The sequence below is a fragment of the Nanorana parkeri genome, unplaced genomic scaffold, assembly GCF_000935625.1.
Source record: "Nanorana parkeri isolate BGI_ZX_2015 unplaced genomic scaffold, ASM93562v1 scaffold146, whole genome shotgun sequence".
Classification (NCBI taxonomy): Eukaryota; Metazoa; Chordata; class Amphibia; order Anura; family Dicroglossidae; genus Nanorana; species Nanorana parkeri.
In genome coordinates, this window is record NW_017306414.1 from 1,638,575 (window position 1) to 1,658,535 (window position 19,961).

Sequence of the window (19,961 nt, forward strand, 5' to 3'; positions counted from 1 at the left end):
TCATCCTTCTCTCAGTACAGGCTTTGGGTTTAGGTTTTGTGGTCTGTTTACTATTATATTTCTGCACCAATTTAGTTATGCCAAAAGCACTTCCAATGGCCTCAGTTTAACCTGTCTTATGGTCTTTCTTCAGACATTTGTTGTGGCCAATTTACAGCCTGCTCTTGAAGTCCCACTAAAGGCTAGCTGGAACAAGCAAGTTCACACTAGAGCAACACAGCTTGCCTCAGTTAAGGTCAATCATATACAAGTAGCTGGGGCCAAGTGCCCTTTAAACCTTGTGCTAGCAAACAGGGACCTATGACAGTTTTGTTCTATGAAAACTGCACATTGCAAGAATATGAGGGTGGGCTTTCCTTTGTAATCAATTAAGCGCTTACTGCTGTTTTATTACATGAGCGCACTTCGACATATAATACACCTCCTTTTATTAATAAGTTATCTTTGAGTTTCGTGATGTGAATGGTTTGAATGGGTTTTTTGTATTACGCATCTCAAGTCCTACAAATGTCCTTCTTAAAGGTCATCAGTTTCCTCTAATGGTGGGACTTTCAGCATTGCTGTGTTATAGTTTCTTCTCTTCAGAACACATACGGTTCCATTAGCCATATTGCCGCTGCTGAAAAAGTCTATCTCACTTTAAAGATCTCTGGTTTTTTTTTCTACAGCCTTATGTTGTGCCTCAGTTACCCAACATTTAATAATGACTGATTGGTGCAAAGCATGTCTGTTGCCATGGGAACCATCTTGCCCTCAGCTGGCAGTGCTGTGCACTAAAACAGATCACTCGGCTGTGATTGTAGCAACAGCAGAACTACAAAGTGTTTCGCCGCTACCACTTTTCAACACAAGATCACAGGATTATAAAGCATGCATACATTGTTCTAGTTTTGTTATTAGTATTCCACAAGCGAGTAAAAAACATCTCCCAACAGACAGTCCTTTATTTGTGACCAAAGTCCTGTCACTTTTCCTTTATTAACCCCTTCATGACTGAGGCCTTTTTTTCATTTTTTGTACCCATGTTATATTCCACATTTTAACTACAAGTTTAAACAGAGTCCCGGCGGCAAAAGTCACCGGGAGTCTGTTTAAACAGCCCCGATGCGTCGTCAGTCACGAAGGGGTTAAATGTCTTTCAAATGATGTAAAGACTTGTAAACAGATACCTAAAAGCATGAGATACCTAAAAGCATTCTACTCCTCATAGGTTGACCCATGCCTTATCCTGATATATGGACCTATTAAGAAAAATCTCTTTATAGACTCCTAATAGCATCATACTCATTATAAATATACCCAGTGCTCATTTAACACACCATTGGGCCAAGTCAAGCATCTTGTAAGTGGATTGCATGCATATGCTAAACACTGAACAACCAATATATTAAATGTTAGAGAACTATAGTCCAACCTTTTTTGCTATAGTTCTCTTTAGGGTCACAGGAGGACATATACTAATGTCCTCCTGTGACCCAAAACTCAGCCGCATGACAACGCAGAGCCACGCTGCAGCTGGGATGGATCCCGATGATATTGTTGGGATCCACCCTGCTGCCTGATTGACAGCTGGCTCTGCCTCTCCAGAGCCATAGAGACAATTTCTGCATCCAGCATGGAAAGACTGCAGGAGGCTGCTGCTGCTATGGAGAGGTAAGTCTGCACTGGGTATAGTGGTTCTCAGTTAGATTAGCTTAGGGGGCTGGATGATTTTTTACAGAAAGAAAGCTGTCCTTTAAAACTGAACTCCAGACAAATACACAGATGATATACATATATAAGAGGTGTTTTTCCTGCTAAAGGATTTGTATTTCTGTCTATCCAGTCCTGACATTTACACAGCTCTGCACACAGCACAGTCCTGCTTAGAAGGGGCAGGAGAGGGGACTTTCTTCGCTACAGGTTCACTTTAACTTAAAGGTCTCCTCCCCATCCATACCCTGTAAATGGTCAGTGAAAGGAGAAGCAGCACACTGATGAGCTGAGCTCATCTCTCTGTTACTCTGTTCTCCCCTCCTATCAGAATGTTCCTTGCACTGTAGCACACCTGACTGGTCCTTGGCTTCTCCCCCACCCCCCCTCTACTGTGCTGTACGGCAGACTATAAGAGGCTGATGCTAGCCTCCAAAAAATCCAGGTACTTACACTGCTTGTATTTAAAAAAAAAAACAGGCATTTAATGATGTATTAATGATTACTGAGCTGCATTAATTTGTGCCATTTTTATCTGCCTGTGGTTCAACGTTAAGTTTTCAAATTATTTAACTGCAATTATGGTAGAAAAAGGCAAAATATGAAAACACCCATATCTATTTTAAAAACAAAGATAGAAATAAAAAGATCATTATTCAGCAGATGTCATAATGAAAAACAATTGGGTAGTGAGGTAGTGTTTTTTTTAAATAGAAAAGAATTGATTTCATCCACTTTTTTTTTAAAGATTCCTCACTGCCCTGAGAGCTTGGTAAGCCTAAAGCTGGCTATCCATCAGTAAAATTTCATTTGAAATCTGCCTTCAAAATGCTCATTCGTTTTTTTGTTATTGTGGTGAAATGGATGATCGATTTTAACAATAGTGAAGAAAAAATCAAAAGGAGAAGGAGGAAAATTGTTTCTCTAATGAACAAAATTCTAACAGTGAATGTGGTGTTCATTCGAGAAACTCCATTTATTTCAAAATCGAATGCCAATATCAAACAAAGCCCTCGTTGGAGCATGCCCAGCCTCCTGAGGCCCTGCACAGCCCAGGTCGGACCCCGCACAGCCATGATGAGACCATGCATAGCCTCCTAAGACCCTGCACAGCCCTGGTGAGCAACACAGAGTATGTTGCTTTGTATTATTTTGCATTGCTGTATAACGTATTGCTGGGATTTGTAGTCCTCTATAGCTGGTGGTATTCTTCATTGTTGGGATTTGTAGTCAGTGGCAGAACTACCAGGGTTGCAGAAGTTACAGCTGCAACTGGGCCCTGGTGCTCCACCACTGTCCTAAAATCATTAGCCTGTGTTATTTTAGAAAAAACTATCACATGACATGACTAAAAAAGAAGGTATCAGTAATTGGTATTGGCGAGTACTTGAGGAAAGGTACTTGTACTCAGTTTTGAAAAATGTAGCCTTACCCGAATCCGCTGATGAGCTCAGCCTCCTCTCTCCAATGCTGGCAGAAGCAATAGAGCGCACACCTGTTACTATTTAAACTAGAGCTGGTAATGATTAAAAGTTTCGTGTTTGATTAATCGAAAAAAAATGTAATCGATGAATTTCGATTAATTATAACGCACATACAGATCCAACTACATTGGCCTATACACATACAGCACAGCAATGAAGTAATAAAATGAACTAGGATCCCACTAATCCAGCACGTTATTAATCTCATGTGCCCCACTCAATATGGCCGCCGCTTCCCCTCAAACAGTATGAGGGGAATTTATCAAAACTGAAGCAAAAGTATCTGGAGCAGTTGCCTATGACAAGCAATCAGCTTCTCTCTTCAGTTTGTTCAGTTAAGGTTTAAAAATAAAAGGTGGATGCTGATGGGTTGCCATAGGTAACTGCTCCAGATTCTGTCTGTTCCAGTTTTGATAAATTCCCCTCTATGTATGTTATGACTTTCAGGGCTAGTTCACACCAGTTCCAGTGCGTTCCGGCCCGATTCGTGCTGGAACGCACTTTATTGCATCCCGGCCGCCTCACTGCATTCTGGGGCGGGAGGGGGCGTGTTGTTGCATTAAAGTCAATAGCAACGCAGGTACGACCACGGGCTGCAGTGTGATCTCTGGAACACATTGCAAATCAATGTCAGTGTTCTGGTCTCTCTGGGCCCCCCAAAATGGCGGAACACCAGGGCCCGCTCGCAAATGCGTCTGATACAGCCCTGGTAGTTTCGCCAGTGCCGGTATCTGCGTTTAGTATTGGGTCATTTTCACGAGTACGAGTGCTTGTGAAAATGCCCAGTATTGGCACAGGTGCATCCCTACTTAATATAATGTATTGCTGGGACTTGCAGTCCTGCATAGTTGGTGGTATTCAGCATTGCTGTATAACCATTATACAGCAATGCAGAACACTAGGGATGCACCAATACCACTTTTTTAAGGCCGAGTACGAGTACCGATACTTTTTTCCAAGTACTCACCGATACCAATTACCGATACTTTTTCTTAAAGGGACAGGTCAAATTTTTTCTAAAGCAATACAAAATCATGATTTTAGGTAATCCTTGTATCGGTATCGGTGCATCCCTACAGAACACCACCAGCTAGGCAGTCACTGTCAAAATGTCTACCTCTCTTACAATGAAAGACAGCAAAATGCAAGTAGAGCTGCATGCTTCTGAATGACGGTGGGTATAGCAAGCTGGTGTATTTCAGAAACTGCTCGATAAGATGGGCTTGATACAAAGAGATTTTCATGTACCAGTTAAATCTCTGTTGTTAAAGGATATGTTTAGTATTTCATAAACTCACCCTCCCCCCCCGGCCCTGAATACACCTATACCCATGTTTTTGGTATTCATGTACACATTAGCTTATCACGGCTGCTGGGTTGCCGTCCTCTGTAAAGTGCTGCCATAGTTCTCCAGTCAGCTCTCCCTTCCCTAATGAGCACATCCAGGCTCTGCTAGAGCTGCAACAGTTGCCAGCCTTGCCCTCCACACTACCCAGGGATGAGAAAAAGAGCGGAGTCTCGGGCCCAGGAACATGACTGTTAAGGTGCCACTGGACAAAGAGTGTTGCCTCTAGAACCTGAGCATAATGGGTAGTAAGCAGATAAAGGGGCATTATCCACATTACATGGAAAGCAAGGATGTGAAGAGGTTCAGCAGGTAAGGATAGTACAATGGTTGGGAGTTCTCCATTGTTGCATAAACAGGGATGTTCGGCTCCCTGTATAGTTATTTGAACAGCTGTACTACATTCACCTTTATGTGGAGCCATCATACTGGTGCATAGAACAGGTCTGCAACTTACTGCAGTGTGCTGACTGTGTCCTACAGTGCATGAAGGAGCTGAGTGCTGCTTCTCTGTTTCGTGAACAGTTAAGGCCAGGGGTTTGAATGCACAGACACAAAAGTGGGCTACGGGTACCCAGTAAATACTTATTTACTAAACCATAATACAAGTACCTTTTCCCAAAAATTCATCTTATTTAAATTCAGCAAGGTGATACATTTATATGGGTTACAGTCTTTGCACTGCTGTATTGAATAAATCTAGAGTCGTACTTTTCATGATCTAACCACAATGAGGACAGAACAATAAGTAACTTTTAGGTTTTATACATTTTAGACTTTGGTGTCTATAGGTTTTGCGTCATTTTAAAGGGTGCCGTAAAAAAAGGTTGAGGAACACTGCCTAGAAACATATTAAAATGTAGTATTAGTTGTTGAAATGTAGAAACATTATTGCTCTGCTCAATAATTACAAGACAAATGCTAGCAGATTAATAAAACCTGCTTCTGCATCAATAAATTAATATTAAAATGGACACTGCCTTGGCATATAGCCAACATGCAGCTTACAGTCAAAGAAAGCTGCCCATCATCCTTCAACATTCTTAAAATCATCATTGACAACTTATTAGTATGCAGCTGTATCGTGGAAGAAAATGCTAAGTAATTCAGACCAAACCTCTGGGATTAAAGGCGACAGCTAACTGTCCCTCAGCTGCGCTTTTAAAGTTCATTGTGTCTCAAGTGAGAATTAAAGCCACAGATATCTGTGACTCCTTATCTACCCTCAGCTTTAATGCGTGGACATTCTGGGGGCTCTTCAGTACTAAACCCCACCGCTACTAAAGCTATTGAGGTTTGATTGTTCGTAACATTGGCTCAGAGGAGAGGCAGCTGCTAATGACTGCAGTTCAGAGATCACATCTAATTTTTGTAACCATCACTTGAATCCCTGCCACTTGGCTGTCATGAAGCCTTATCTCTTGGCAGACAGCTCCTAACACACCTGGCTTCTTGCTGCATTACACTTCACAGCTATACTTTTAAAAGGCTCCATAATTCACTCTCTGTACCAAACTGTTCAAAGCCTACAGGAATGTCAGAGCTCGGGGAATCAGAAGCAGAATAGTCTTAATGGAAACAGAAAGGAGATAGCATTCAGTCTCACAGGGATAACAAATACAGGATTCCATTATACGAACATGAAACGGGAAAATAAATGTTACAAGAGGTTACTATTTAAATGTAATAACTGAAAACATGCACATAACACATTTTGTATTGAGTAGGGTATGTGTTTGGTTTTTATTATACGATTATCTGATCTCATTATATTTAAATAAGAGAACATTAGGGAACATTTGCAAATCCAGCAGAAACTGAACACGGTACAATTTCTGGGCACTAAATATTTTTTTGTTCACAAAAAGTGCATACTATATTGTATTGTAAGTTAAAAAAAATAGGAAACTAATTTATATTTGTGCCCTGCAAATACCCTGAAATACCATCTACAATGCTATGATAAACTTTTAAATTGTAATCACTTTGCAAAGTTCATTGTGGCCTATAAACCTTTTGTTTTGAATAAATGTTAGGCATCGCCATAAAAACACCTGTTCCACCAGAATATGGTGATATACACAGCTTTGGACTGGTGTTCTTCACACATGAAGGATCATTTTTACTCCCAGTCCGGCCAAGTGATCAAAAGCAAAGTGTACAGTAGGCATAACAGAACAGTCAACTATTAATAAAGAACGGTTACTGCCAGTAACATGAACCTGTGGTAAATATCTGGTAAAAAACATTAACCTTAACCAAATTATACAGTTCACTTAGGACTCACATACATGTGACAAAAGATGTACCTTGACATTGATTGTGCCTGTGTGCTCTCTAAAATGAGCTGCACAACAGAGATGTGCCCATGTGCTCTTTAAAATGATCTGTACCACATTCATGCGCTCTTTAAAATGAGCTGTACCACATACATGTGCCCACATCCTCTTTAAGATGAGCTGTACCACATACATGTGCCCACATCCTCTTTAAGATGAGCTGTACCACATACATGTGCACACATCCTCTTTAAGATGAGCTGCAACACATACATGTGCCCATATGCTCTCTAAAATTAGCTGTACCTCAAACATGTGCCTGTGTGCTCTCTAATTCACCAATAGGTAGTAATATAAGTCCAACTTAAGTCTAAACACTGGGTGGCAGCAGACATAAATGGAAATATCTTGAGAGAAATATGGCTGCCTGGCTGTCACTATTAGAATCACTATCACAGTCAGAATTCCTAAACTGCATACCTGTTCTGCGTCGGTGATTCAGGCATTGAAGCTAGAGGTTCACCATGACAGCTGAGGAAGCAGAATTTTATTCAGAATACAAGCAACAATGGCAGTAGTTTTATGTCTCTCCTGACAGATTTTCTCGTATTTGCATATCCCTTATACTGGCCATACATGGGCCTATCCTTTTCCTCCCGATCTGAGGACTGCACATTCTTGCAAAAATTAATAGGAAGCAATGATTCTTATTCCAAAGAAAATTCATTTTTCAAGCACAGTATATTAACAAAAACAATTCATAATTAAACACTTCCCCACAGGGGTGACAGTTTTTACAGTTAGGCCTCATTCACATGGGCGGTGAGGGGGGTAAAACCATGCGGTTGATGTGCAGTGTTACCACCCCTAGCTGCTCAATGCAGTATCAGCACTGAATCTGCAAAGTGCTATGCACATTCCCGTGGCCATGATGATTTTTGTCATGGCACAAAAATCAACAGCGTGTTGTGTTTGACAGGCTTGTCAAATTAAACAATAGAAATTAAAAGGACAGCATCGCAACCACATGGGTACGCGGTTGCCGTGCACTACTTTAATGAAAAATCCCACTGGGATTTTAAAACAAACAAGAACAACCCTGCATGTAGGAGGTGGCAGTATTGCCTCCTAAACACCGGGCAGCCACTGCTCTACCTCCCCCTGAAAAGTGATCAATCACAGATTGCTTTTCAGGGGGTGGTGGAGTGTCAAGCCCATGTAAATGGGTTCTAACTAATACAGAAACTGTACCCATATCCTACAGTCATAATTTTTGTAATGTGCACATGTACTGAATTCCTACCTTTGTACTGCTCCCACTCTCAGCACCCCACTCCTTCTCATCCGCAAACCGGAACTGGGTGAAGGAATCTCCTGGAAGAGAAATTGTATATTAGTTTAAAGAACTTCTCCAGTGTAAACAAGTGTTTCTAATGTCAGCCCAATGTTAAGCTCAGCGGGCCAGCAGTATGCAAATTAACTGTTCTATTAAGCCAGCCAGGCAGAATGTTCATTGTCTGTGCTGCCCTACTTTAAAATAATGAAATCAGGATGCACCATGCGGTGTCTAAACCTGCCACTGACATGCTAGGGATTAGAAGAGCTGACAAGCAGCTCCTAGTTCTTCATTCTCCTACATTAATGACTGTTGAAGGCATGGGTCTCCAGTAGGGATGCACCGATACTAGTATCGGTGCCGATACCGAGTATTTGGGCTAGTACTCGCCCAAATGCTCCGATACTTACCTCTGATACCGGAACTTTAGGTCAGAGGGAGAGTCGGCAGTGTGAGGGAGCATGGAGCCGTCTTCCTTTCCAATCAGAAAGCCGGGCAGCAGGTTAGGACATGCCACCCGGCTTCCTTATTGGCTAGGAAGCCGGCTTCACTTTTTGCTTGGCAGCCTAGCTTCCTGACCAATCAGGAAGCTGGACGGCCACTCATGACCTGCTGCCCGGCTTACCGATTGGTCAGGAAGCCAGGCAGTTTCGGGAAGTGAAGCCGGTGTTCTTTCAATAAAACACCAGCTTCCCAAGCAATCAGGAAGTCGGATGGCGGGTCATGATCCGCTGCCTGGCTTCCTGATAATCAGGGCACACAGCACCGGTATCGGCAAGTACCAAAAAAAAAAAAAATATCGGTACTTGTACTCAATACCGTAAAACTGGTATTGGTGCATCTCAAATGTTGAACTTGATGGACATGTGTTTTTATTCAACCTTAACAACTATGTAAATATGTATATAATCCCTAGTCTCCAGTAAACAGCCAGTTCTGTATTTCTTTCACAGAAAGGATTGTTGTTTTTCTGAAATTACATTTTAGTTATGTTACGGGTGTAAATATAAATAGTGTTTGGTTCTTTGGAAATGCAAGGCAACAGGTTAATTTTAATGACAGCCCCACCAGCAGATCAACATACCTTCAAACTTTCTGAGATTAAAAAGGGGACATCTTCCAGCACAATGGGGGACATTTATCAGAACAGGAGCAGCCAGAATCTGGAGGAGCTGTGCATGGCAACCAACCAGCTTCTATCTTTTATTTTTAAAGCTTAACTGAACAAACTGAAGAGAGAAGCTGATTGGTTGCCATGGGCAACTGCTTCAGATTCCTTCTTCTCCAGTTTTGGGAAATTCCCCCCAATGTATTTAAGCAATGGACACAACCCTGCCACATCACAAGTAATGTGGCTCATTGAGAATTTATATGCCAAAAATTATTAGTTAAACCCAGAATTGTCTTTTTTCACCAATAATGTTCCTTTATATTGGCTTTTCGAAACAAGTAAACAAGATATTTGGGAGATAGGATAAAGGTTTTAGTGCAGAACAACACTTTTGAAAGTCAGATAGAACTTTTGCATAGATATCTGTAAATCAGAACAAAAAGAAGGACAACTGAGGAGAAGAGACAGAGGAATTGGTTCCAAATGAGGGACAGTTGGAAGGTATGGATCACTACCAGCCCACGCTGTACTACACATTACATACACAGAACAAGCACAGGTACTAAGAACTTCTTAGTGGATACTTCATTCATTTTTTCATGGCGTTTGCCTATGCATTCTACATAGGTGCAATCCTATCCAATTTTAAACCACTGTTTATGCAATTAAAATACTAATTTGCATATTGTTACAGAATTCTTGATTCCATGTGCAACACAGTGTATGTACTTACTGCAAAGAACTAGCCAGGTAACGTGAACCTGGTTCATGCCTGTTTCCTCCAGTTCATTAACAGCTGCTAGAGACATACTCTAACTATCATGAGACGTCACGCAGATTAAATTAAACATCCAATACTGCTAGATAAAGGAAGTAACATAGGACAAAGCTGAGAAGATCTAGGGCTACAGATAACAATAAAAAGGGGGTAATATATATAGATCTATATCTATCTATATATAGATCTATATCTATCTATATATAGATAGATATAGATTTATATATATATATATATATATATATATACACATACCGTATATCTACACAGGCACACACACAGACACACACACACACATATATATCTACACAGTGGGTCATAACAGCTGGTCATATTTGGCACTTTTATATAGTCGTATAGTTTAAAAAACAAAATATATACTGAAAGCTCCATTCTGAAACAAAAGTGCAAGGGATTAGAACCGGGGATCTGGTTTAAAAACTGGCTGAAATAGATACAAAAGGGTAACTCGATTTGAAGAATATGAAAGCCTTTACGATTTCTATTTTTATTGCAGAGAACACATGAATTTCCTGTAGTTTTGGATGATGTAGCATTGGGGATTTTACTATGATACATTTCCAGCCTTTCGGTGTCACTCTTCATTACAGCATCTTGCGGTCTCCAAGCCTTGTGTCTGCATGTTGACAGCTCTTTTGATGCACAGTCAGCTTCATTTATAAAGCTTTGAGCATTATTCAAATAAATATATTCACATGACTACGACTACTACAACATAGAGAAAAGAGCAACCGAACAGCTTAATAAACTGGGGCAAGTGCTCACTGTTTGTCTCCATGAAGGCAGTAAAGGAATGATGCTTCCTATAAATCCTGCCAGGTTTTTCATACTCATGCACTAGAAAACAAACACAAATAAAAGGACAGAGAACTTCTCAATGTAATTTACCTCTATTTTTGACTATTTAAAGAAAAACTCACCTAATAAAGAATTGCATCTAACCTGGCCACAGAACATACAGTAATTCCAGTGGAATTTCAGATAATCTGGGTACGCATTTCTCAACCTTTTTATTACAGAGTAACCCTTAAAATAACTTTCGAGTCTCAGGAAACCCCCTGTTAATAATTACTATGTCAATAGTTCATGGTACAATAGCATGATCCCCCCTTTACGATACCCAAAAATGGTCAGTCAATGGTATTAGGAGTTATTTATCTAAGAGTCAGAAAATGTCAACTGCTCAACGAACCCCTAGCAACTTCTGGAGGAACCCCCGGTTGAGAAATGCTTGAGATTGGTAGGATTTAGATCAGCTAATTTGCAAATAAGCTGCCCCCCTGGTTTTCTAAACAGGCAACAGGAACATGCATTTATTACAGCTTTAAAAAGATCTGCTCTTAGGAATTACAAACATTTTTGTTTGAACTAGTGTACTTTAAAGTGTAGATAAAAGACAATGTATATATTTTTTGTTTTGTTTGAGTAGAGTGCAAAGCAAGAGGATATACCCCCTTATCCTGTTTTCCCAAAGAACATTTACCCTCATCTTCTTTTTCTGTACCAACTCAAAGATTTGGTACTTTTCATCACTTTCTGCACCAGAGACAATGGTTACCAGGACATACAGACAAGGTGAATCTCCCCAGACAGCAATAACCAGACAAATGTTTTAACACCTCCACATTCTATCCAAAACTACAAAAATATTTTTTAAAGGTTAATTGACAATGCAGATGTACAAATATAAAAAGATGAAATAATTAACAAAAGTACCAAAACCTTGATAACACTGGTGTTTTAATGAAATTATGTGTAATACCCTATTCAGACCTCAGACACACTGAACTACAAGTGAAAGGAAGAGCCAGGCAATTCAGGCAATTCAGAAAGTGACTTCACATCCTGAAGTTGGGATAGGGTGGCAGACCCTTGTACTTGTGGGTTGATGTTACGAGTTGGGAGGTATGCCTAAAGTTTATATAAAACACCTTAGCCGATCAAGACATACCCACTATTTGTTGGATACCACAGGAACACTGGAATTTACATTTTTTCACATCTCCCCTCACCCGTCAAACCATGGCTATTTGGAACTCACTATATACCCGAATGATAGGCCAATACAATTCACCAATAATGTAAGTAACTGGCAATTTGTACTTCCCACCGGGACTACACAACACGGGTTTCCTTAAATGGACGACACACGAAACTTTAAAGTTATATCAAATATGCGATGGAGACAGACCACTTTCGTTAGAATCTCTTAGAGAACGATGGGGGATGTACCCATTTGACACGTGGAGATATAGGCAACTATCACATTTTATGCAATTATCACATTCTATTTCATCACTACCAAAGCCTCTTCGCACTACTTCGCAGCTTACACCTTTTGAAAAATTACTTTTTGCAACAGAATTACCACGTCATGGAATATCACAAATTTATAAGATTTTAATAAAAGATCAACTTAGTCCTTATCCATTATATCTAAACCAATGGGAACAGGACTTGGAGATTACCTGGACGGACGCGCAGAAACAACAATTGTTAAGTCGCAATGCTACTACATCCATTAGCACTCAAGTGACCGACACTACTTTCCGCTTTATGGCACGGTGGTATTATACACCAGAACGCATACATAAAATGTACCCATCTAAGACGGAATTATGCTGAAGAAACTGTGGCCATAAGGGTACTTATATACATATGTGGTGGTCTTGCCCTGAAATACAAAATTACTGGTCTCAAGTAATAGCTCAAATAGAGAAGATTACCAAGGCCACATTACCTCTAGACCCAATGGTTTGCCTCTTCCACCTTACGGACCTGCCGATGAGGGCCTATAAAAGATCATTGGTAGTACCACTACTGAATGCCGTGAAGACCTTAATCTCACTTCATTGGAACCAAACTAATACTCCAACTATAAGCGAATGGCACAGTAGAGTAGAACACTACAGATTGAGGGAAGAACTGACGTCTATCCGGAGAGATAATTATAAAAAATTTGAATCTACCTGGCAACCATGGATTGCCTTTATAAGATCACCCGGAAACCTACAAGATATGGGAGAGAACAGCCTACATGAAGAGAATACACCACCTGGATAAGAAACGATGAAGTGGTAGATTTCTGTAGTGAAAAGGGCATAGGAAATAGTAAAGACTAACACTATAGGTAATATTAAGACTCCTTATAGATTCTTATGAAGAAAACCGGAGGCCTCCCCCCACTCCCCTTCCTCCCTAACCTTTTTCCACACTCCCCACCCTTCCTTTCCTCACCTTCTCCACTTTTTTTTTCTTTTCTATTCTCTATGTTTTTTTTCCTTTTTCTTTTTTTTATTGTATATCTTCCATTGATACTAGGGTAACAGCTGCTGAACGAGGGAGGCGACGGACAGTAACACTCCGCAGGTCGGCAATACGACCAGGCGGGAGTGAGGACTGCCCGCCGACACTTAATGTAAGATATGAACTGTTTAGATGTACCTTGATGTAGAATGATGATATGATAAAGTGAATTTTCTTTTGTTTTGAAATAATAATAAAAATTGAATATGGGGGGAAAAAAAAAGTTTATATAAAACCAAAACTTTTTTTATTACCACTATATAAATACATCTACTGCGTTGGTGGGACTGAAAGCCTCTTGCTGAATATACAGTATGTTTTTATGTCCTATTATATTATTTACTTTTTGGTGCATTAGAAAATGCTAAATTATGTTAGTAGTATTACATTTTTTGTGTGTTACTATGGGTATATAGCTGCTCAGAGTTGTATGTGGTGGCTATTGAGCTGAAAATATAGTATTGATTTATTGCCAACAATGTTTGCTTATTATATGATTTCTAAGGGGTGAGTAGTACGTCATGTTAAATACCTTGTTGTGGTTCATGTGACACAGCCAGGGTTAAATTTTTCTGCTGAATTAGAAGATATTGTTAATTTATTGTACTCATCCTCTATTGTGTACATTTAGGGAAGGACATCTTCACTAGTTACATAGTTACATAGTATTTGAGGTTGAATAAAGACATAAGTCCTTCAAGTCCAACCTATTGCTGATGTGTGCGTATGTATATATATACACACACACAAATATATATATATATGTATATATATATATATATATATATATATATTACACATACATATGTATATATATATATATATATATACATACACACACACACATAGGTCCTCGTATCAGTTAATTCTTAATTGTACCTGTACCCCTGTATGGTATGGTTTCTCAGGAAATCGCCCAATAGCTTCTTGAATGATTCCACATTCTTAGCTGAGATCACCACCTCTGGCAGCGAGTTCCAACATACACACCCACACATAGGTCCTCGTATCAGTTAATTCTTAATTGTACCTGTACCCCTGTATGGTATGGTTTCTCAGGAAATCGCCCAATAGCTTCTTGAATGATTCCACATTCTTAGCTGAGATCACCACCTCTGGCAGCGAGTTCCGGACCCAAACCGCTCTAACTGTGAAGAACACCCTTCGCCCCTTGTGCTGGAATTTCTTTTTCACCCATTTTAGGTGGTGGCCTCTAGTCTTTGTTAGGGCGCTAATTGTAAACAGTTTGTTGCTAATGTTGCTGTCACCATTGAACAATTTGTACATGAAAATCATGTCCCCCCTTAATCTCCTTACTTCCAACGTAAACATGTTTACATTTAGTAGCCTTGTCTCATAGCTCTGGTCCTCCATTCCCCTAATTAGTTTGGTTGCCCTCCACTGGACTCTTTCAAGCTCGAGGACGTCCTTTCTGTGGACTGGTGACCAAAACTGGACCGCATACTCCAGATGAGGCCGAACCAGTGATCTAGAAAGTGGCACAATTATGGACTTATCTCTGCAAAATCTGTCTTTGCCTATACAGAACAATATCTGTTCTGTATAGGCAAACTCCTCCTGGATAAATTGGCTTGTGAGTGGGTCTTACTATGTGGTACCCTACACATCATAAAGGCAATAGATAAGAATCTGCAACTGTATGCAGACCTCCAACTGTCCCTTATTCTATACATTGCTTTGTCTTGTACCTAGCTTTACCTGCATAAGATATGCAATCCTGTTTGTCTCAATACTGTAATTTTAGCATTGTGACATTTATTCTGATAGGTAAGTGGCCAGGGATTGGGTAGTTGATAAAGTGAATTTGCTGGTAGTTGGTGAGAGGTGCTTTACTTTTTTTTATTGCAAGAGTTGTACTAACCATAAATAGCCCTGGGTTAGGGACGCTTGCAGCTTTGTCAGATTTTAGGGAACTGTAATACTTTCATTTGTTTTCAATGCCAAAATGAAATCAGAGCTATTTTTGAAAAATAACATACAAAGCTTTTGGGGGGCTAAACCTGAAATGTAATATGATGTAACTCTTCATATTGGCATGCTGCATCTAAAATAGATATGACGTTACTTGCTAAGTGCTTAGCAGTGTGATGGAGAAGAGAGTTATAACTAAAAAGAACACAACATGAAATATTTACAAATGTAAAAGGGGCCCGCATTTGGAGAAAATAATGTGCTTTTACGGTACCAGGTCAGACCTGATGCAGCAAATAACTGAAGCCATACTAATCTGAGAAGGCATTTGTAGCTGCAGCTAACATTCAATGATGTTTATAGGTGGGACATGTAGTCGGCAATTAATAGGGCAATTAGTACACAAAACATATAACAGTTCTGCAAATGTCTGTTGTCCTCAATGTGTGTATTGCCCTCCATTAAACATTTTTATTAGAGGTGCATAGAAATGAAATTTTGAAATGGAAACATTTTTTTTTAAATGTTTATCTTTTTCTAATCTTTTTATTTTTTCATGTTTATTTTTTTTAATAAATATTTTTATTTGTTAACTTTACTGTCAGGGGCTCTGGGAAATATCAGGAGTCTAAACAGACCCCAGATATTTATCTTTTAAAATAGAAAAAGAGTCCTCAATCACTTTTTCTGCAGCCCCTGTTATGAATGAACAGGAATCCTCTATACTAAGTGTTCCTCTCCTCCACTGTGGAGATACTATGTTTACTATATCAACAGTCATGAATAAACTGCTCACTGACTGCTTGTACCCGCTCTCCATCCTGACTCGCTTTCACAGGAGGCAGAGCGGGAGGAGAGCTCTGTCTATTTTGACAGCTGACTCCTCCCCTGCACTGCCAGCACGGCCTCCTGTGACATTGCGGCTCAGAGCTTTCTTTTCCCCCACACTGCTCTCCATCCTGATCTGTCACAGGAGGCTAAGCGGGGCGGAGAGCTCAGCCTCCTGTGACATCCCGGCTCACAGCGCTCTCCTCCCTGCACCAATTGGCCTCCTGACAGTTTCACTCCTCCCCGCTGGACGCTGCGCTGTGTCAGAGCAGAAACAGAGCAGCGCCCGGTGGGGAGGTGAAAAACTAGGAATGCACAGCAATTGCGGACGAAATATGGTACTTTCGTGATTTTGCAAAAAAGTGCCATTTCCAGCTGATATGTTTCGTCAGCCGAAACTTCGGTGCATCTCAAATTGTATTATATTATATATTCTGACCATTAGTTTTTACAATAATCACATGATTCATCAGGAAATTGACTTAAAGATTAACAAAATATATCCCACAAAATTGTTTCATCAACATATCCTGCTTTGCAGTGCTACACAATTGTTGTGCTTTAATGCTCCCTCTTACAGTGCACATCTGTGAGTCAGCTGACTTAGTGCAAACAAAGCACTCACTGATTGGTTGATAACTTATCTCAACAATTGTAAAACAAAAGACAAGAGCTGTTAGAAGAGTAATTGCGTTGATCCACTAGGAGTTACCTTTACTGCCTCATCTGCAGCTCTTTAACCCCTTCATGACTGAGCTTGTTTTTAGTTTCTGTTCGTAAATGACTGACACACTTTTGACATTTTTGCTGTGTGATTAATTGTCATCTTGTTCTGAACTGCCTTACTGAGTAAGCAACCTGGGAGGGTGGTCTGATTCTTCGGTAGGAAGCAAAAGTCTTGGAAGGCTCTCAATCCAGCAGAGTAACATTGGGAACTGGAAAATATTTTGAAAGACACTACTGAGCTAGAGCTGTAGGTACTATGGTATTTACAGGAATGCTGCTAAATCAGTGATACAACAAAGTATTGTTTTTGATGAGACAGCACTGCTAAGCTAGGGATGTGGAGCACTAAGATATCCAGGTACAATGTCCTTGTTTCAGGAACACTGTGGTGCTAAATCGAGGACAGGGTAATTTTAAGGGAACTTAACACAGAAATGTTAAGGCACGGCAAGCTGGTCAGCCAGGGATGGGGTACATCAATCTGCTCAAAGACTTAAACTAGGGATGCACCGATATATCAGCCGCCGAAACATCGGCCGAAAATGGCACTTTTGGCATAATGCCGAAAGTGTCATTTTCTGGCCAATGCAGCGGTGCATCCGTTCTTTCTCTCCTCTCTGCTGGGTGCTGCTCTGTGCCCCAGCGGGGAGGAGAGAAACTATCACAGGGGGTCGAGCACTGCGGGAGGAGAGCGTTGTGAGTGGCCGGCATCTCTCCTCCCACGCCGCCCAGCCTCCTGTCACAGATCAGAGAAGAGCAGTGTGGGCGGAGACAGCTTGCAGCACTGTCACAGGAGGCCGAGCTCTCCTTCCTGCACCGCTCGCTCAGCCTCCTGTGACAGCGTGTCAGGAAGGAGACAAGTGCAAACACTCAGCGATCAATGATCGCTGAGTGTTTGTAAATAATTGAGGGCATAGCATGTTTACTATATCCTCAATTATGAAAGAATGGGAAGTGATCCTCCTCCTGTTCTTTCATGATTGTGGTTATAGTAAACACACTATGTTCACATGTTATGAATGAACAGGAACACTCAGTGTAGAGGATTCCTGTTCATTTATAGCTGGGGCTGCAGAAAAAGAGATTGAGGACTCTGTGTTCTCAATCTCTTTTTCTATTTTAAAAGGGAAATATCAGGGCTCTGTTTAGACCCCTAATATTTCCCCAAAGCCCCTAAAAGTAAAGTAAAAAATAAAAATATTTAATAAAAAAAATGAATAAATACAAATATAAAAAAATTAGAAAGTTTATAAAAAAATTAATAAAAATTAAATATTTGAAAACATTTGAGAAAGTTAAAATAAAAACCATTTTCGGGTTTCGGCCTGACATTTTTAAATTTCGGTTTCGTTTCGGTTTTGAAATTTTCATTTCGGTGTACCTCTAACTGAAACGATGAAAAAATGTGTCAATAAGTTATTGCATACAAGCACTCTTATTCCATTTCTACTTTTTCAACATTCAGTGAACAGGTATACTTATTTTAGGATTGGAAAAAATCTGACGAGTCCCAAGTAATTTCCTAAAGGAAATGGTGTTAATGACTTATTTATTGCCATAACAGAAACACCTAACCAACTTTGGATAATAGACCAACAATCTTCCAGGAAGCTTCAAAGATGTTGTTTGCCATTTCGAAACCTGCTTCTGAAAAATTAAGCTGCCTGACTGCCTATGACATCAATAATTTCCAAGTCACAGATCTTAAGCAGGCAATAGATGAAGTCAGGTAAAGTCAAAACCCCTGATCGGCATACTTGTTCTGGGCCAGTTTCTCAGAATATTCCGAAACCAGGGGATCAATGTTGCAGTGGCAGCTTTCATATTTCTCCCACGACAGGGTTTCTTGAAGCTGTGCCAGAAATCAATAGCACATTTTGAAAAAAAGGACATAAAACTAACACAACAGCATTAGCTGCATACTACAATGGCAACAGATAATACAACTGTCCAGTTCAATGAGAATGACTTAATTAAATAAAGCATTTCCTGTTATGTGCTATATTGGGGAGTTGGAGAAGATCTATGTGACCTTTGTTAGGAACATTACCACTGTGAGCTCTGTTATGTTCTGTATTTATGTAGTCTACTGTATTCAACACATTGAAATAAGCAGCTTCTTGTTTGTGCAGCTGGGGTATCAGTTAGTGTTGTATTGGAAACTGGACTTTGATTTATTAAAAAAAGACAGCAAATGTGCCCTTTCTTGACAAAGGCGGTATCATGATGATTAAAACATTGGGTGACCCTGAGCAGGGAGAACAGACAGAGATCACTGTGCCCTTTTCAGGAACAGAGGGTAATGCACAATTTTATTGTAACTAGTAAAAAAATAATAAAAATAGTAATAAGATATGTAATAATAAAGATAGTCTTATTAAAGAAAACCTGCACTAAGCTAAACACGTATTCAATTGCTTTGTAAAAAGCAAGAAGCTAGCTGTGGTTCTTATCCAATAGCTTTAATACTTATTCTTATTATAACTGACCTGTAACAGGAAAGAAGGAAATAAGGTCAGAACTCCCGATCTGCAGACTTTTTCCTAGTCAGTGATTTAGTAAGTATTACAGCTGTTGGATTAGCATGACAAGTAGAAAACTAGGCTTTTCAAAGCAAAAGTAAGCAGTGGCGGGAAAAGTTTGCTTTTACTCATACAACATCAAATCTATATTGAACATTGTTTTTAAATAATCAAGAATAATGCAAATGTAATCCCTTAAATTAAGTAAGAGTGTAACCTTCTTTCTAAGTACTAGCTTCAAGCAAATGAGATCTATTGCTGTATTTGAATTGGTTTCCTTTCATATGCATGTATACTTTTTGTATGTTTTGTTTAAAAAAAACTCCTTTATATCACAGCATAGCCTTTCAGTTAGGCTGAGCTGCCAACTTGTTTCTGTTTAAGAGATAGTACATAAATCATTCTATTGTTTTAGACTGTTATATTGCCTAACCCAAATTACATCACAGAGAGATGCCTTGACATTCTGATAAAGAATTTCCTGACACAGCTTGGAATTTATTGGTTCCTTTTAGGGATGTCCCGATGCCACTTTTTCAGGCCCAAGTACAAGTACTTCCCCTCATGTACTTGCCGATACCAATTACCGATACTTTTTCTT

At 39.8% G+C, this 19,961-nt stretch overlaps 1 protein-coding gene across 1 annotated transcript in view; it reads right to left on the reverse strand.

The window, feature by feature from the left end:
* AVEN (apoptosis and caspase activation inhibitor) overlaps positions 1 to 19,961 on the reverse strand; it is a 477,699-nt gene that overhangs the window by 51,324 nt on the left and 406,414 nt on the right. Inside the window, exon 3 of the mRNA XM_018554204.1 lies at positions 8,104 to 8,174. Coding sequence (XP_018409706.1) covers positions 8,104 to 8,174 — 71 coding nt within the window. The remainder of the gene's footprint in view (positions 1 to 8,103; positions 8,175 to 19,961) is intronic.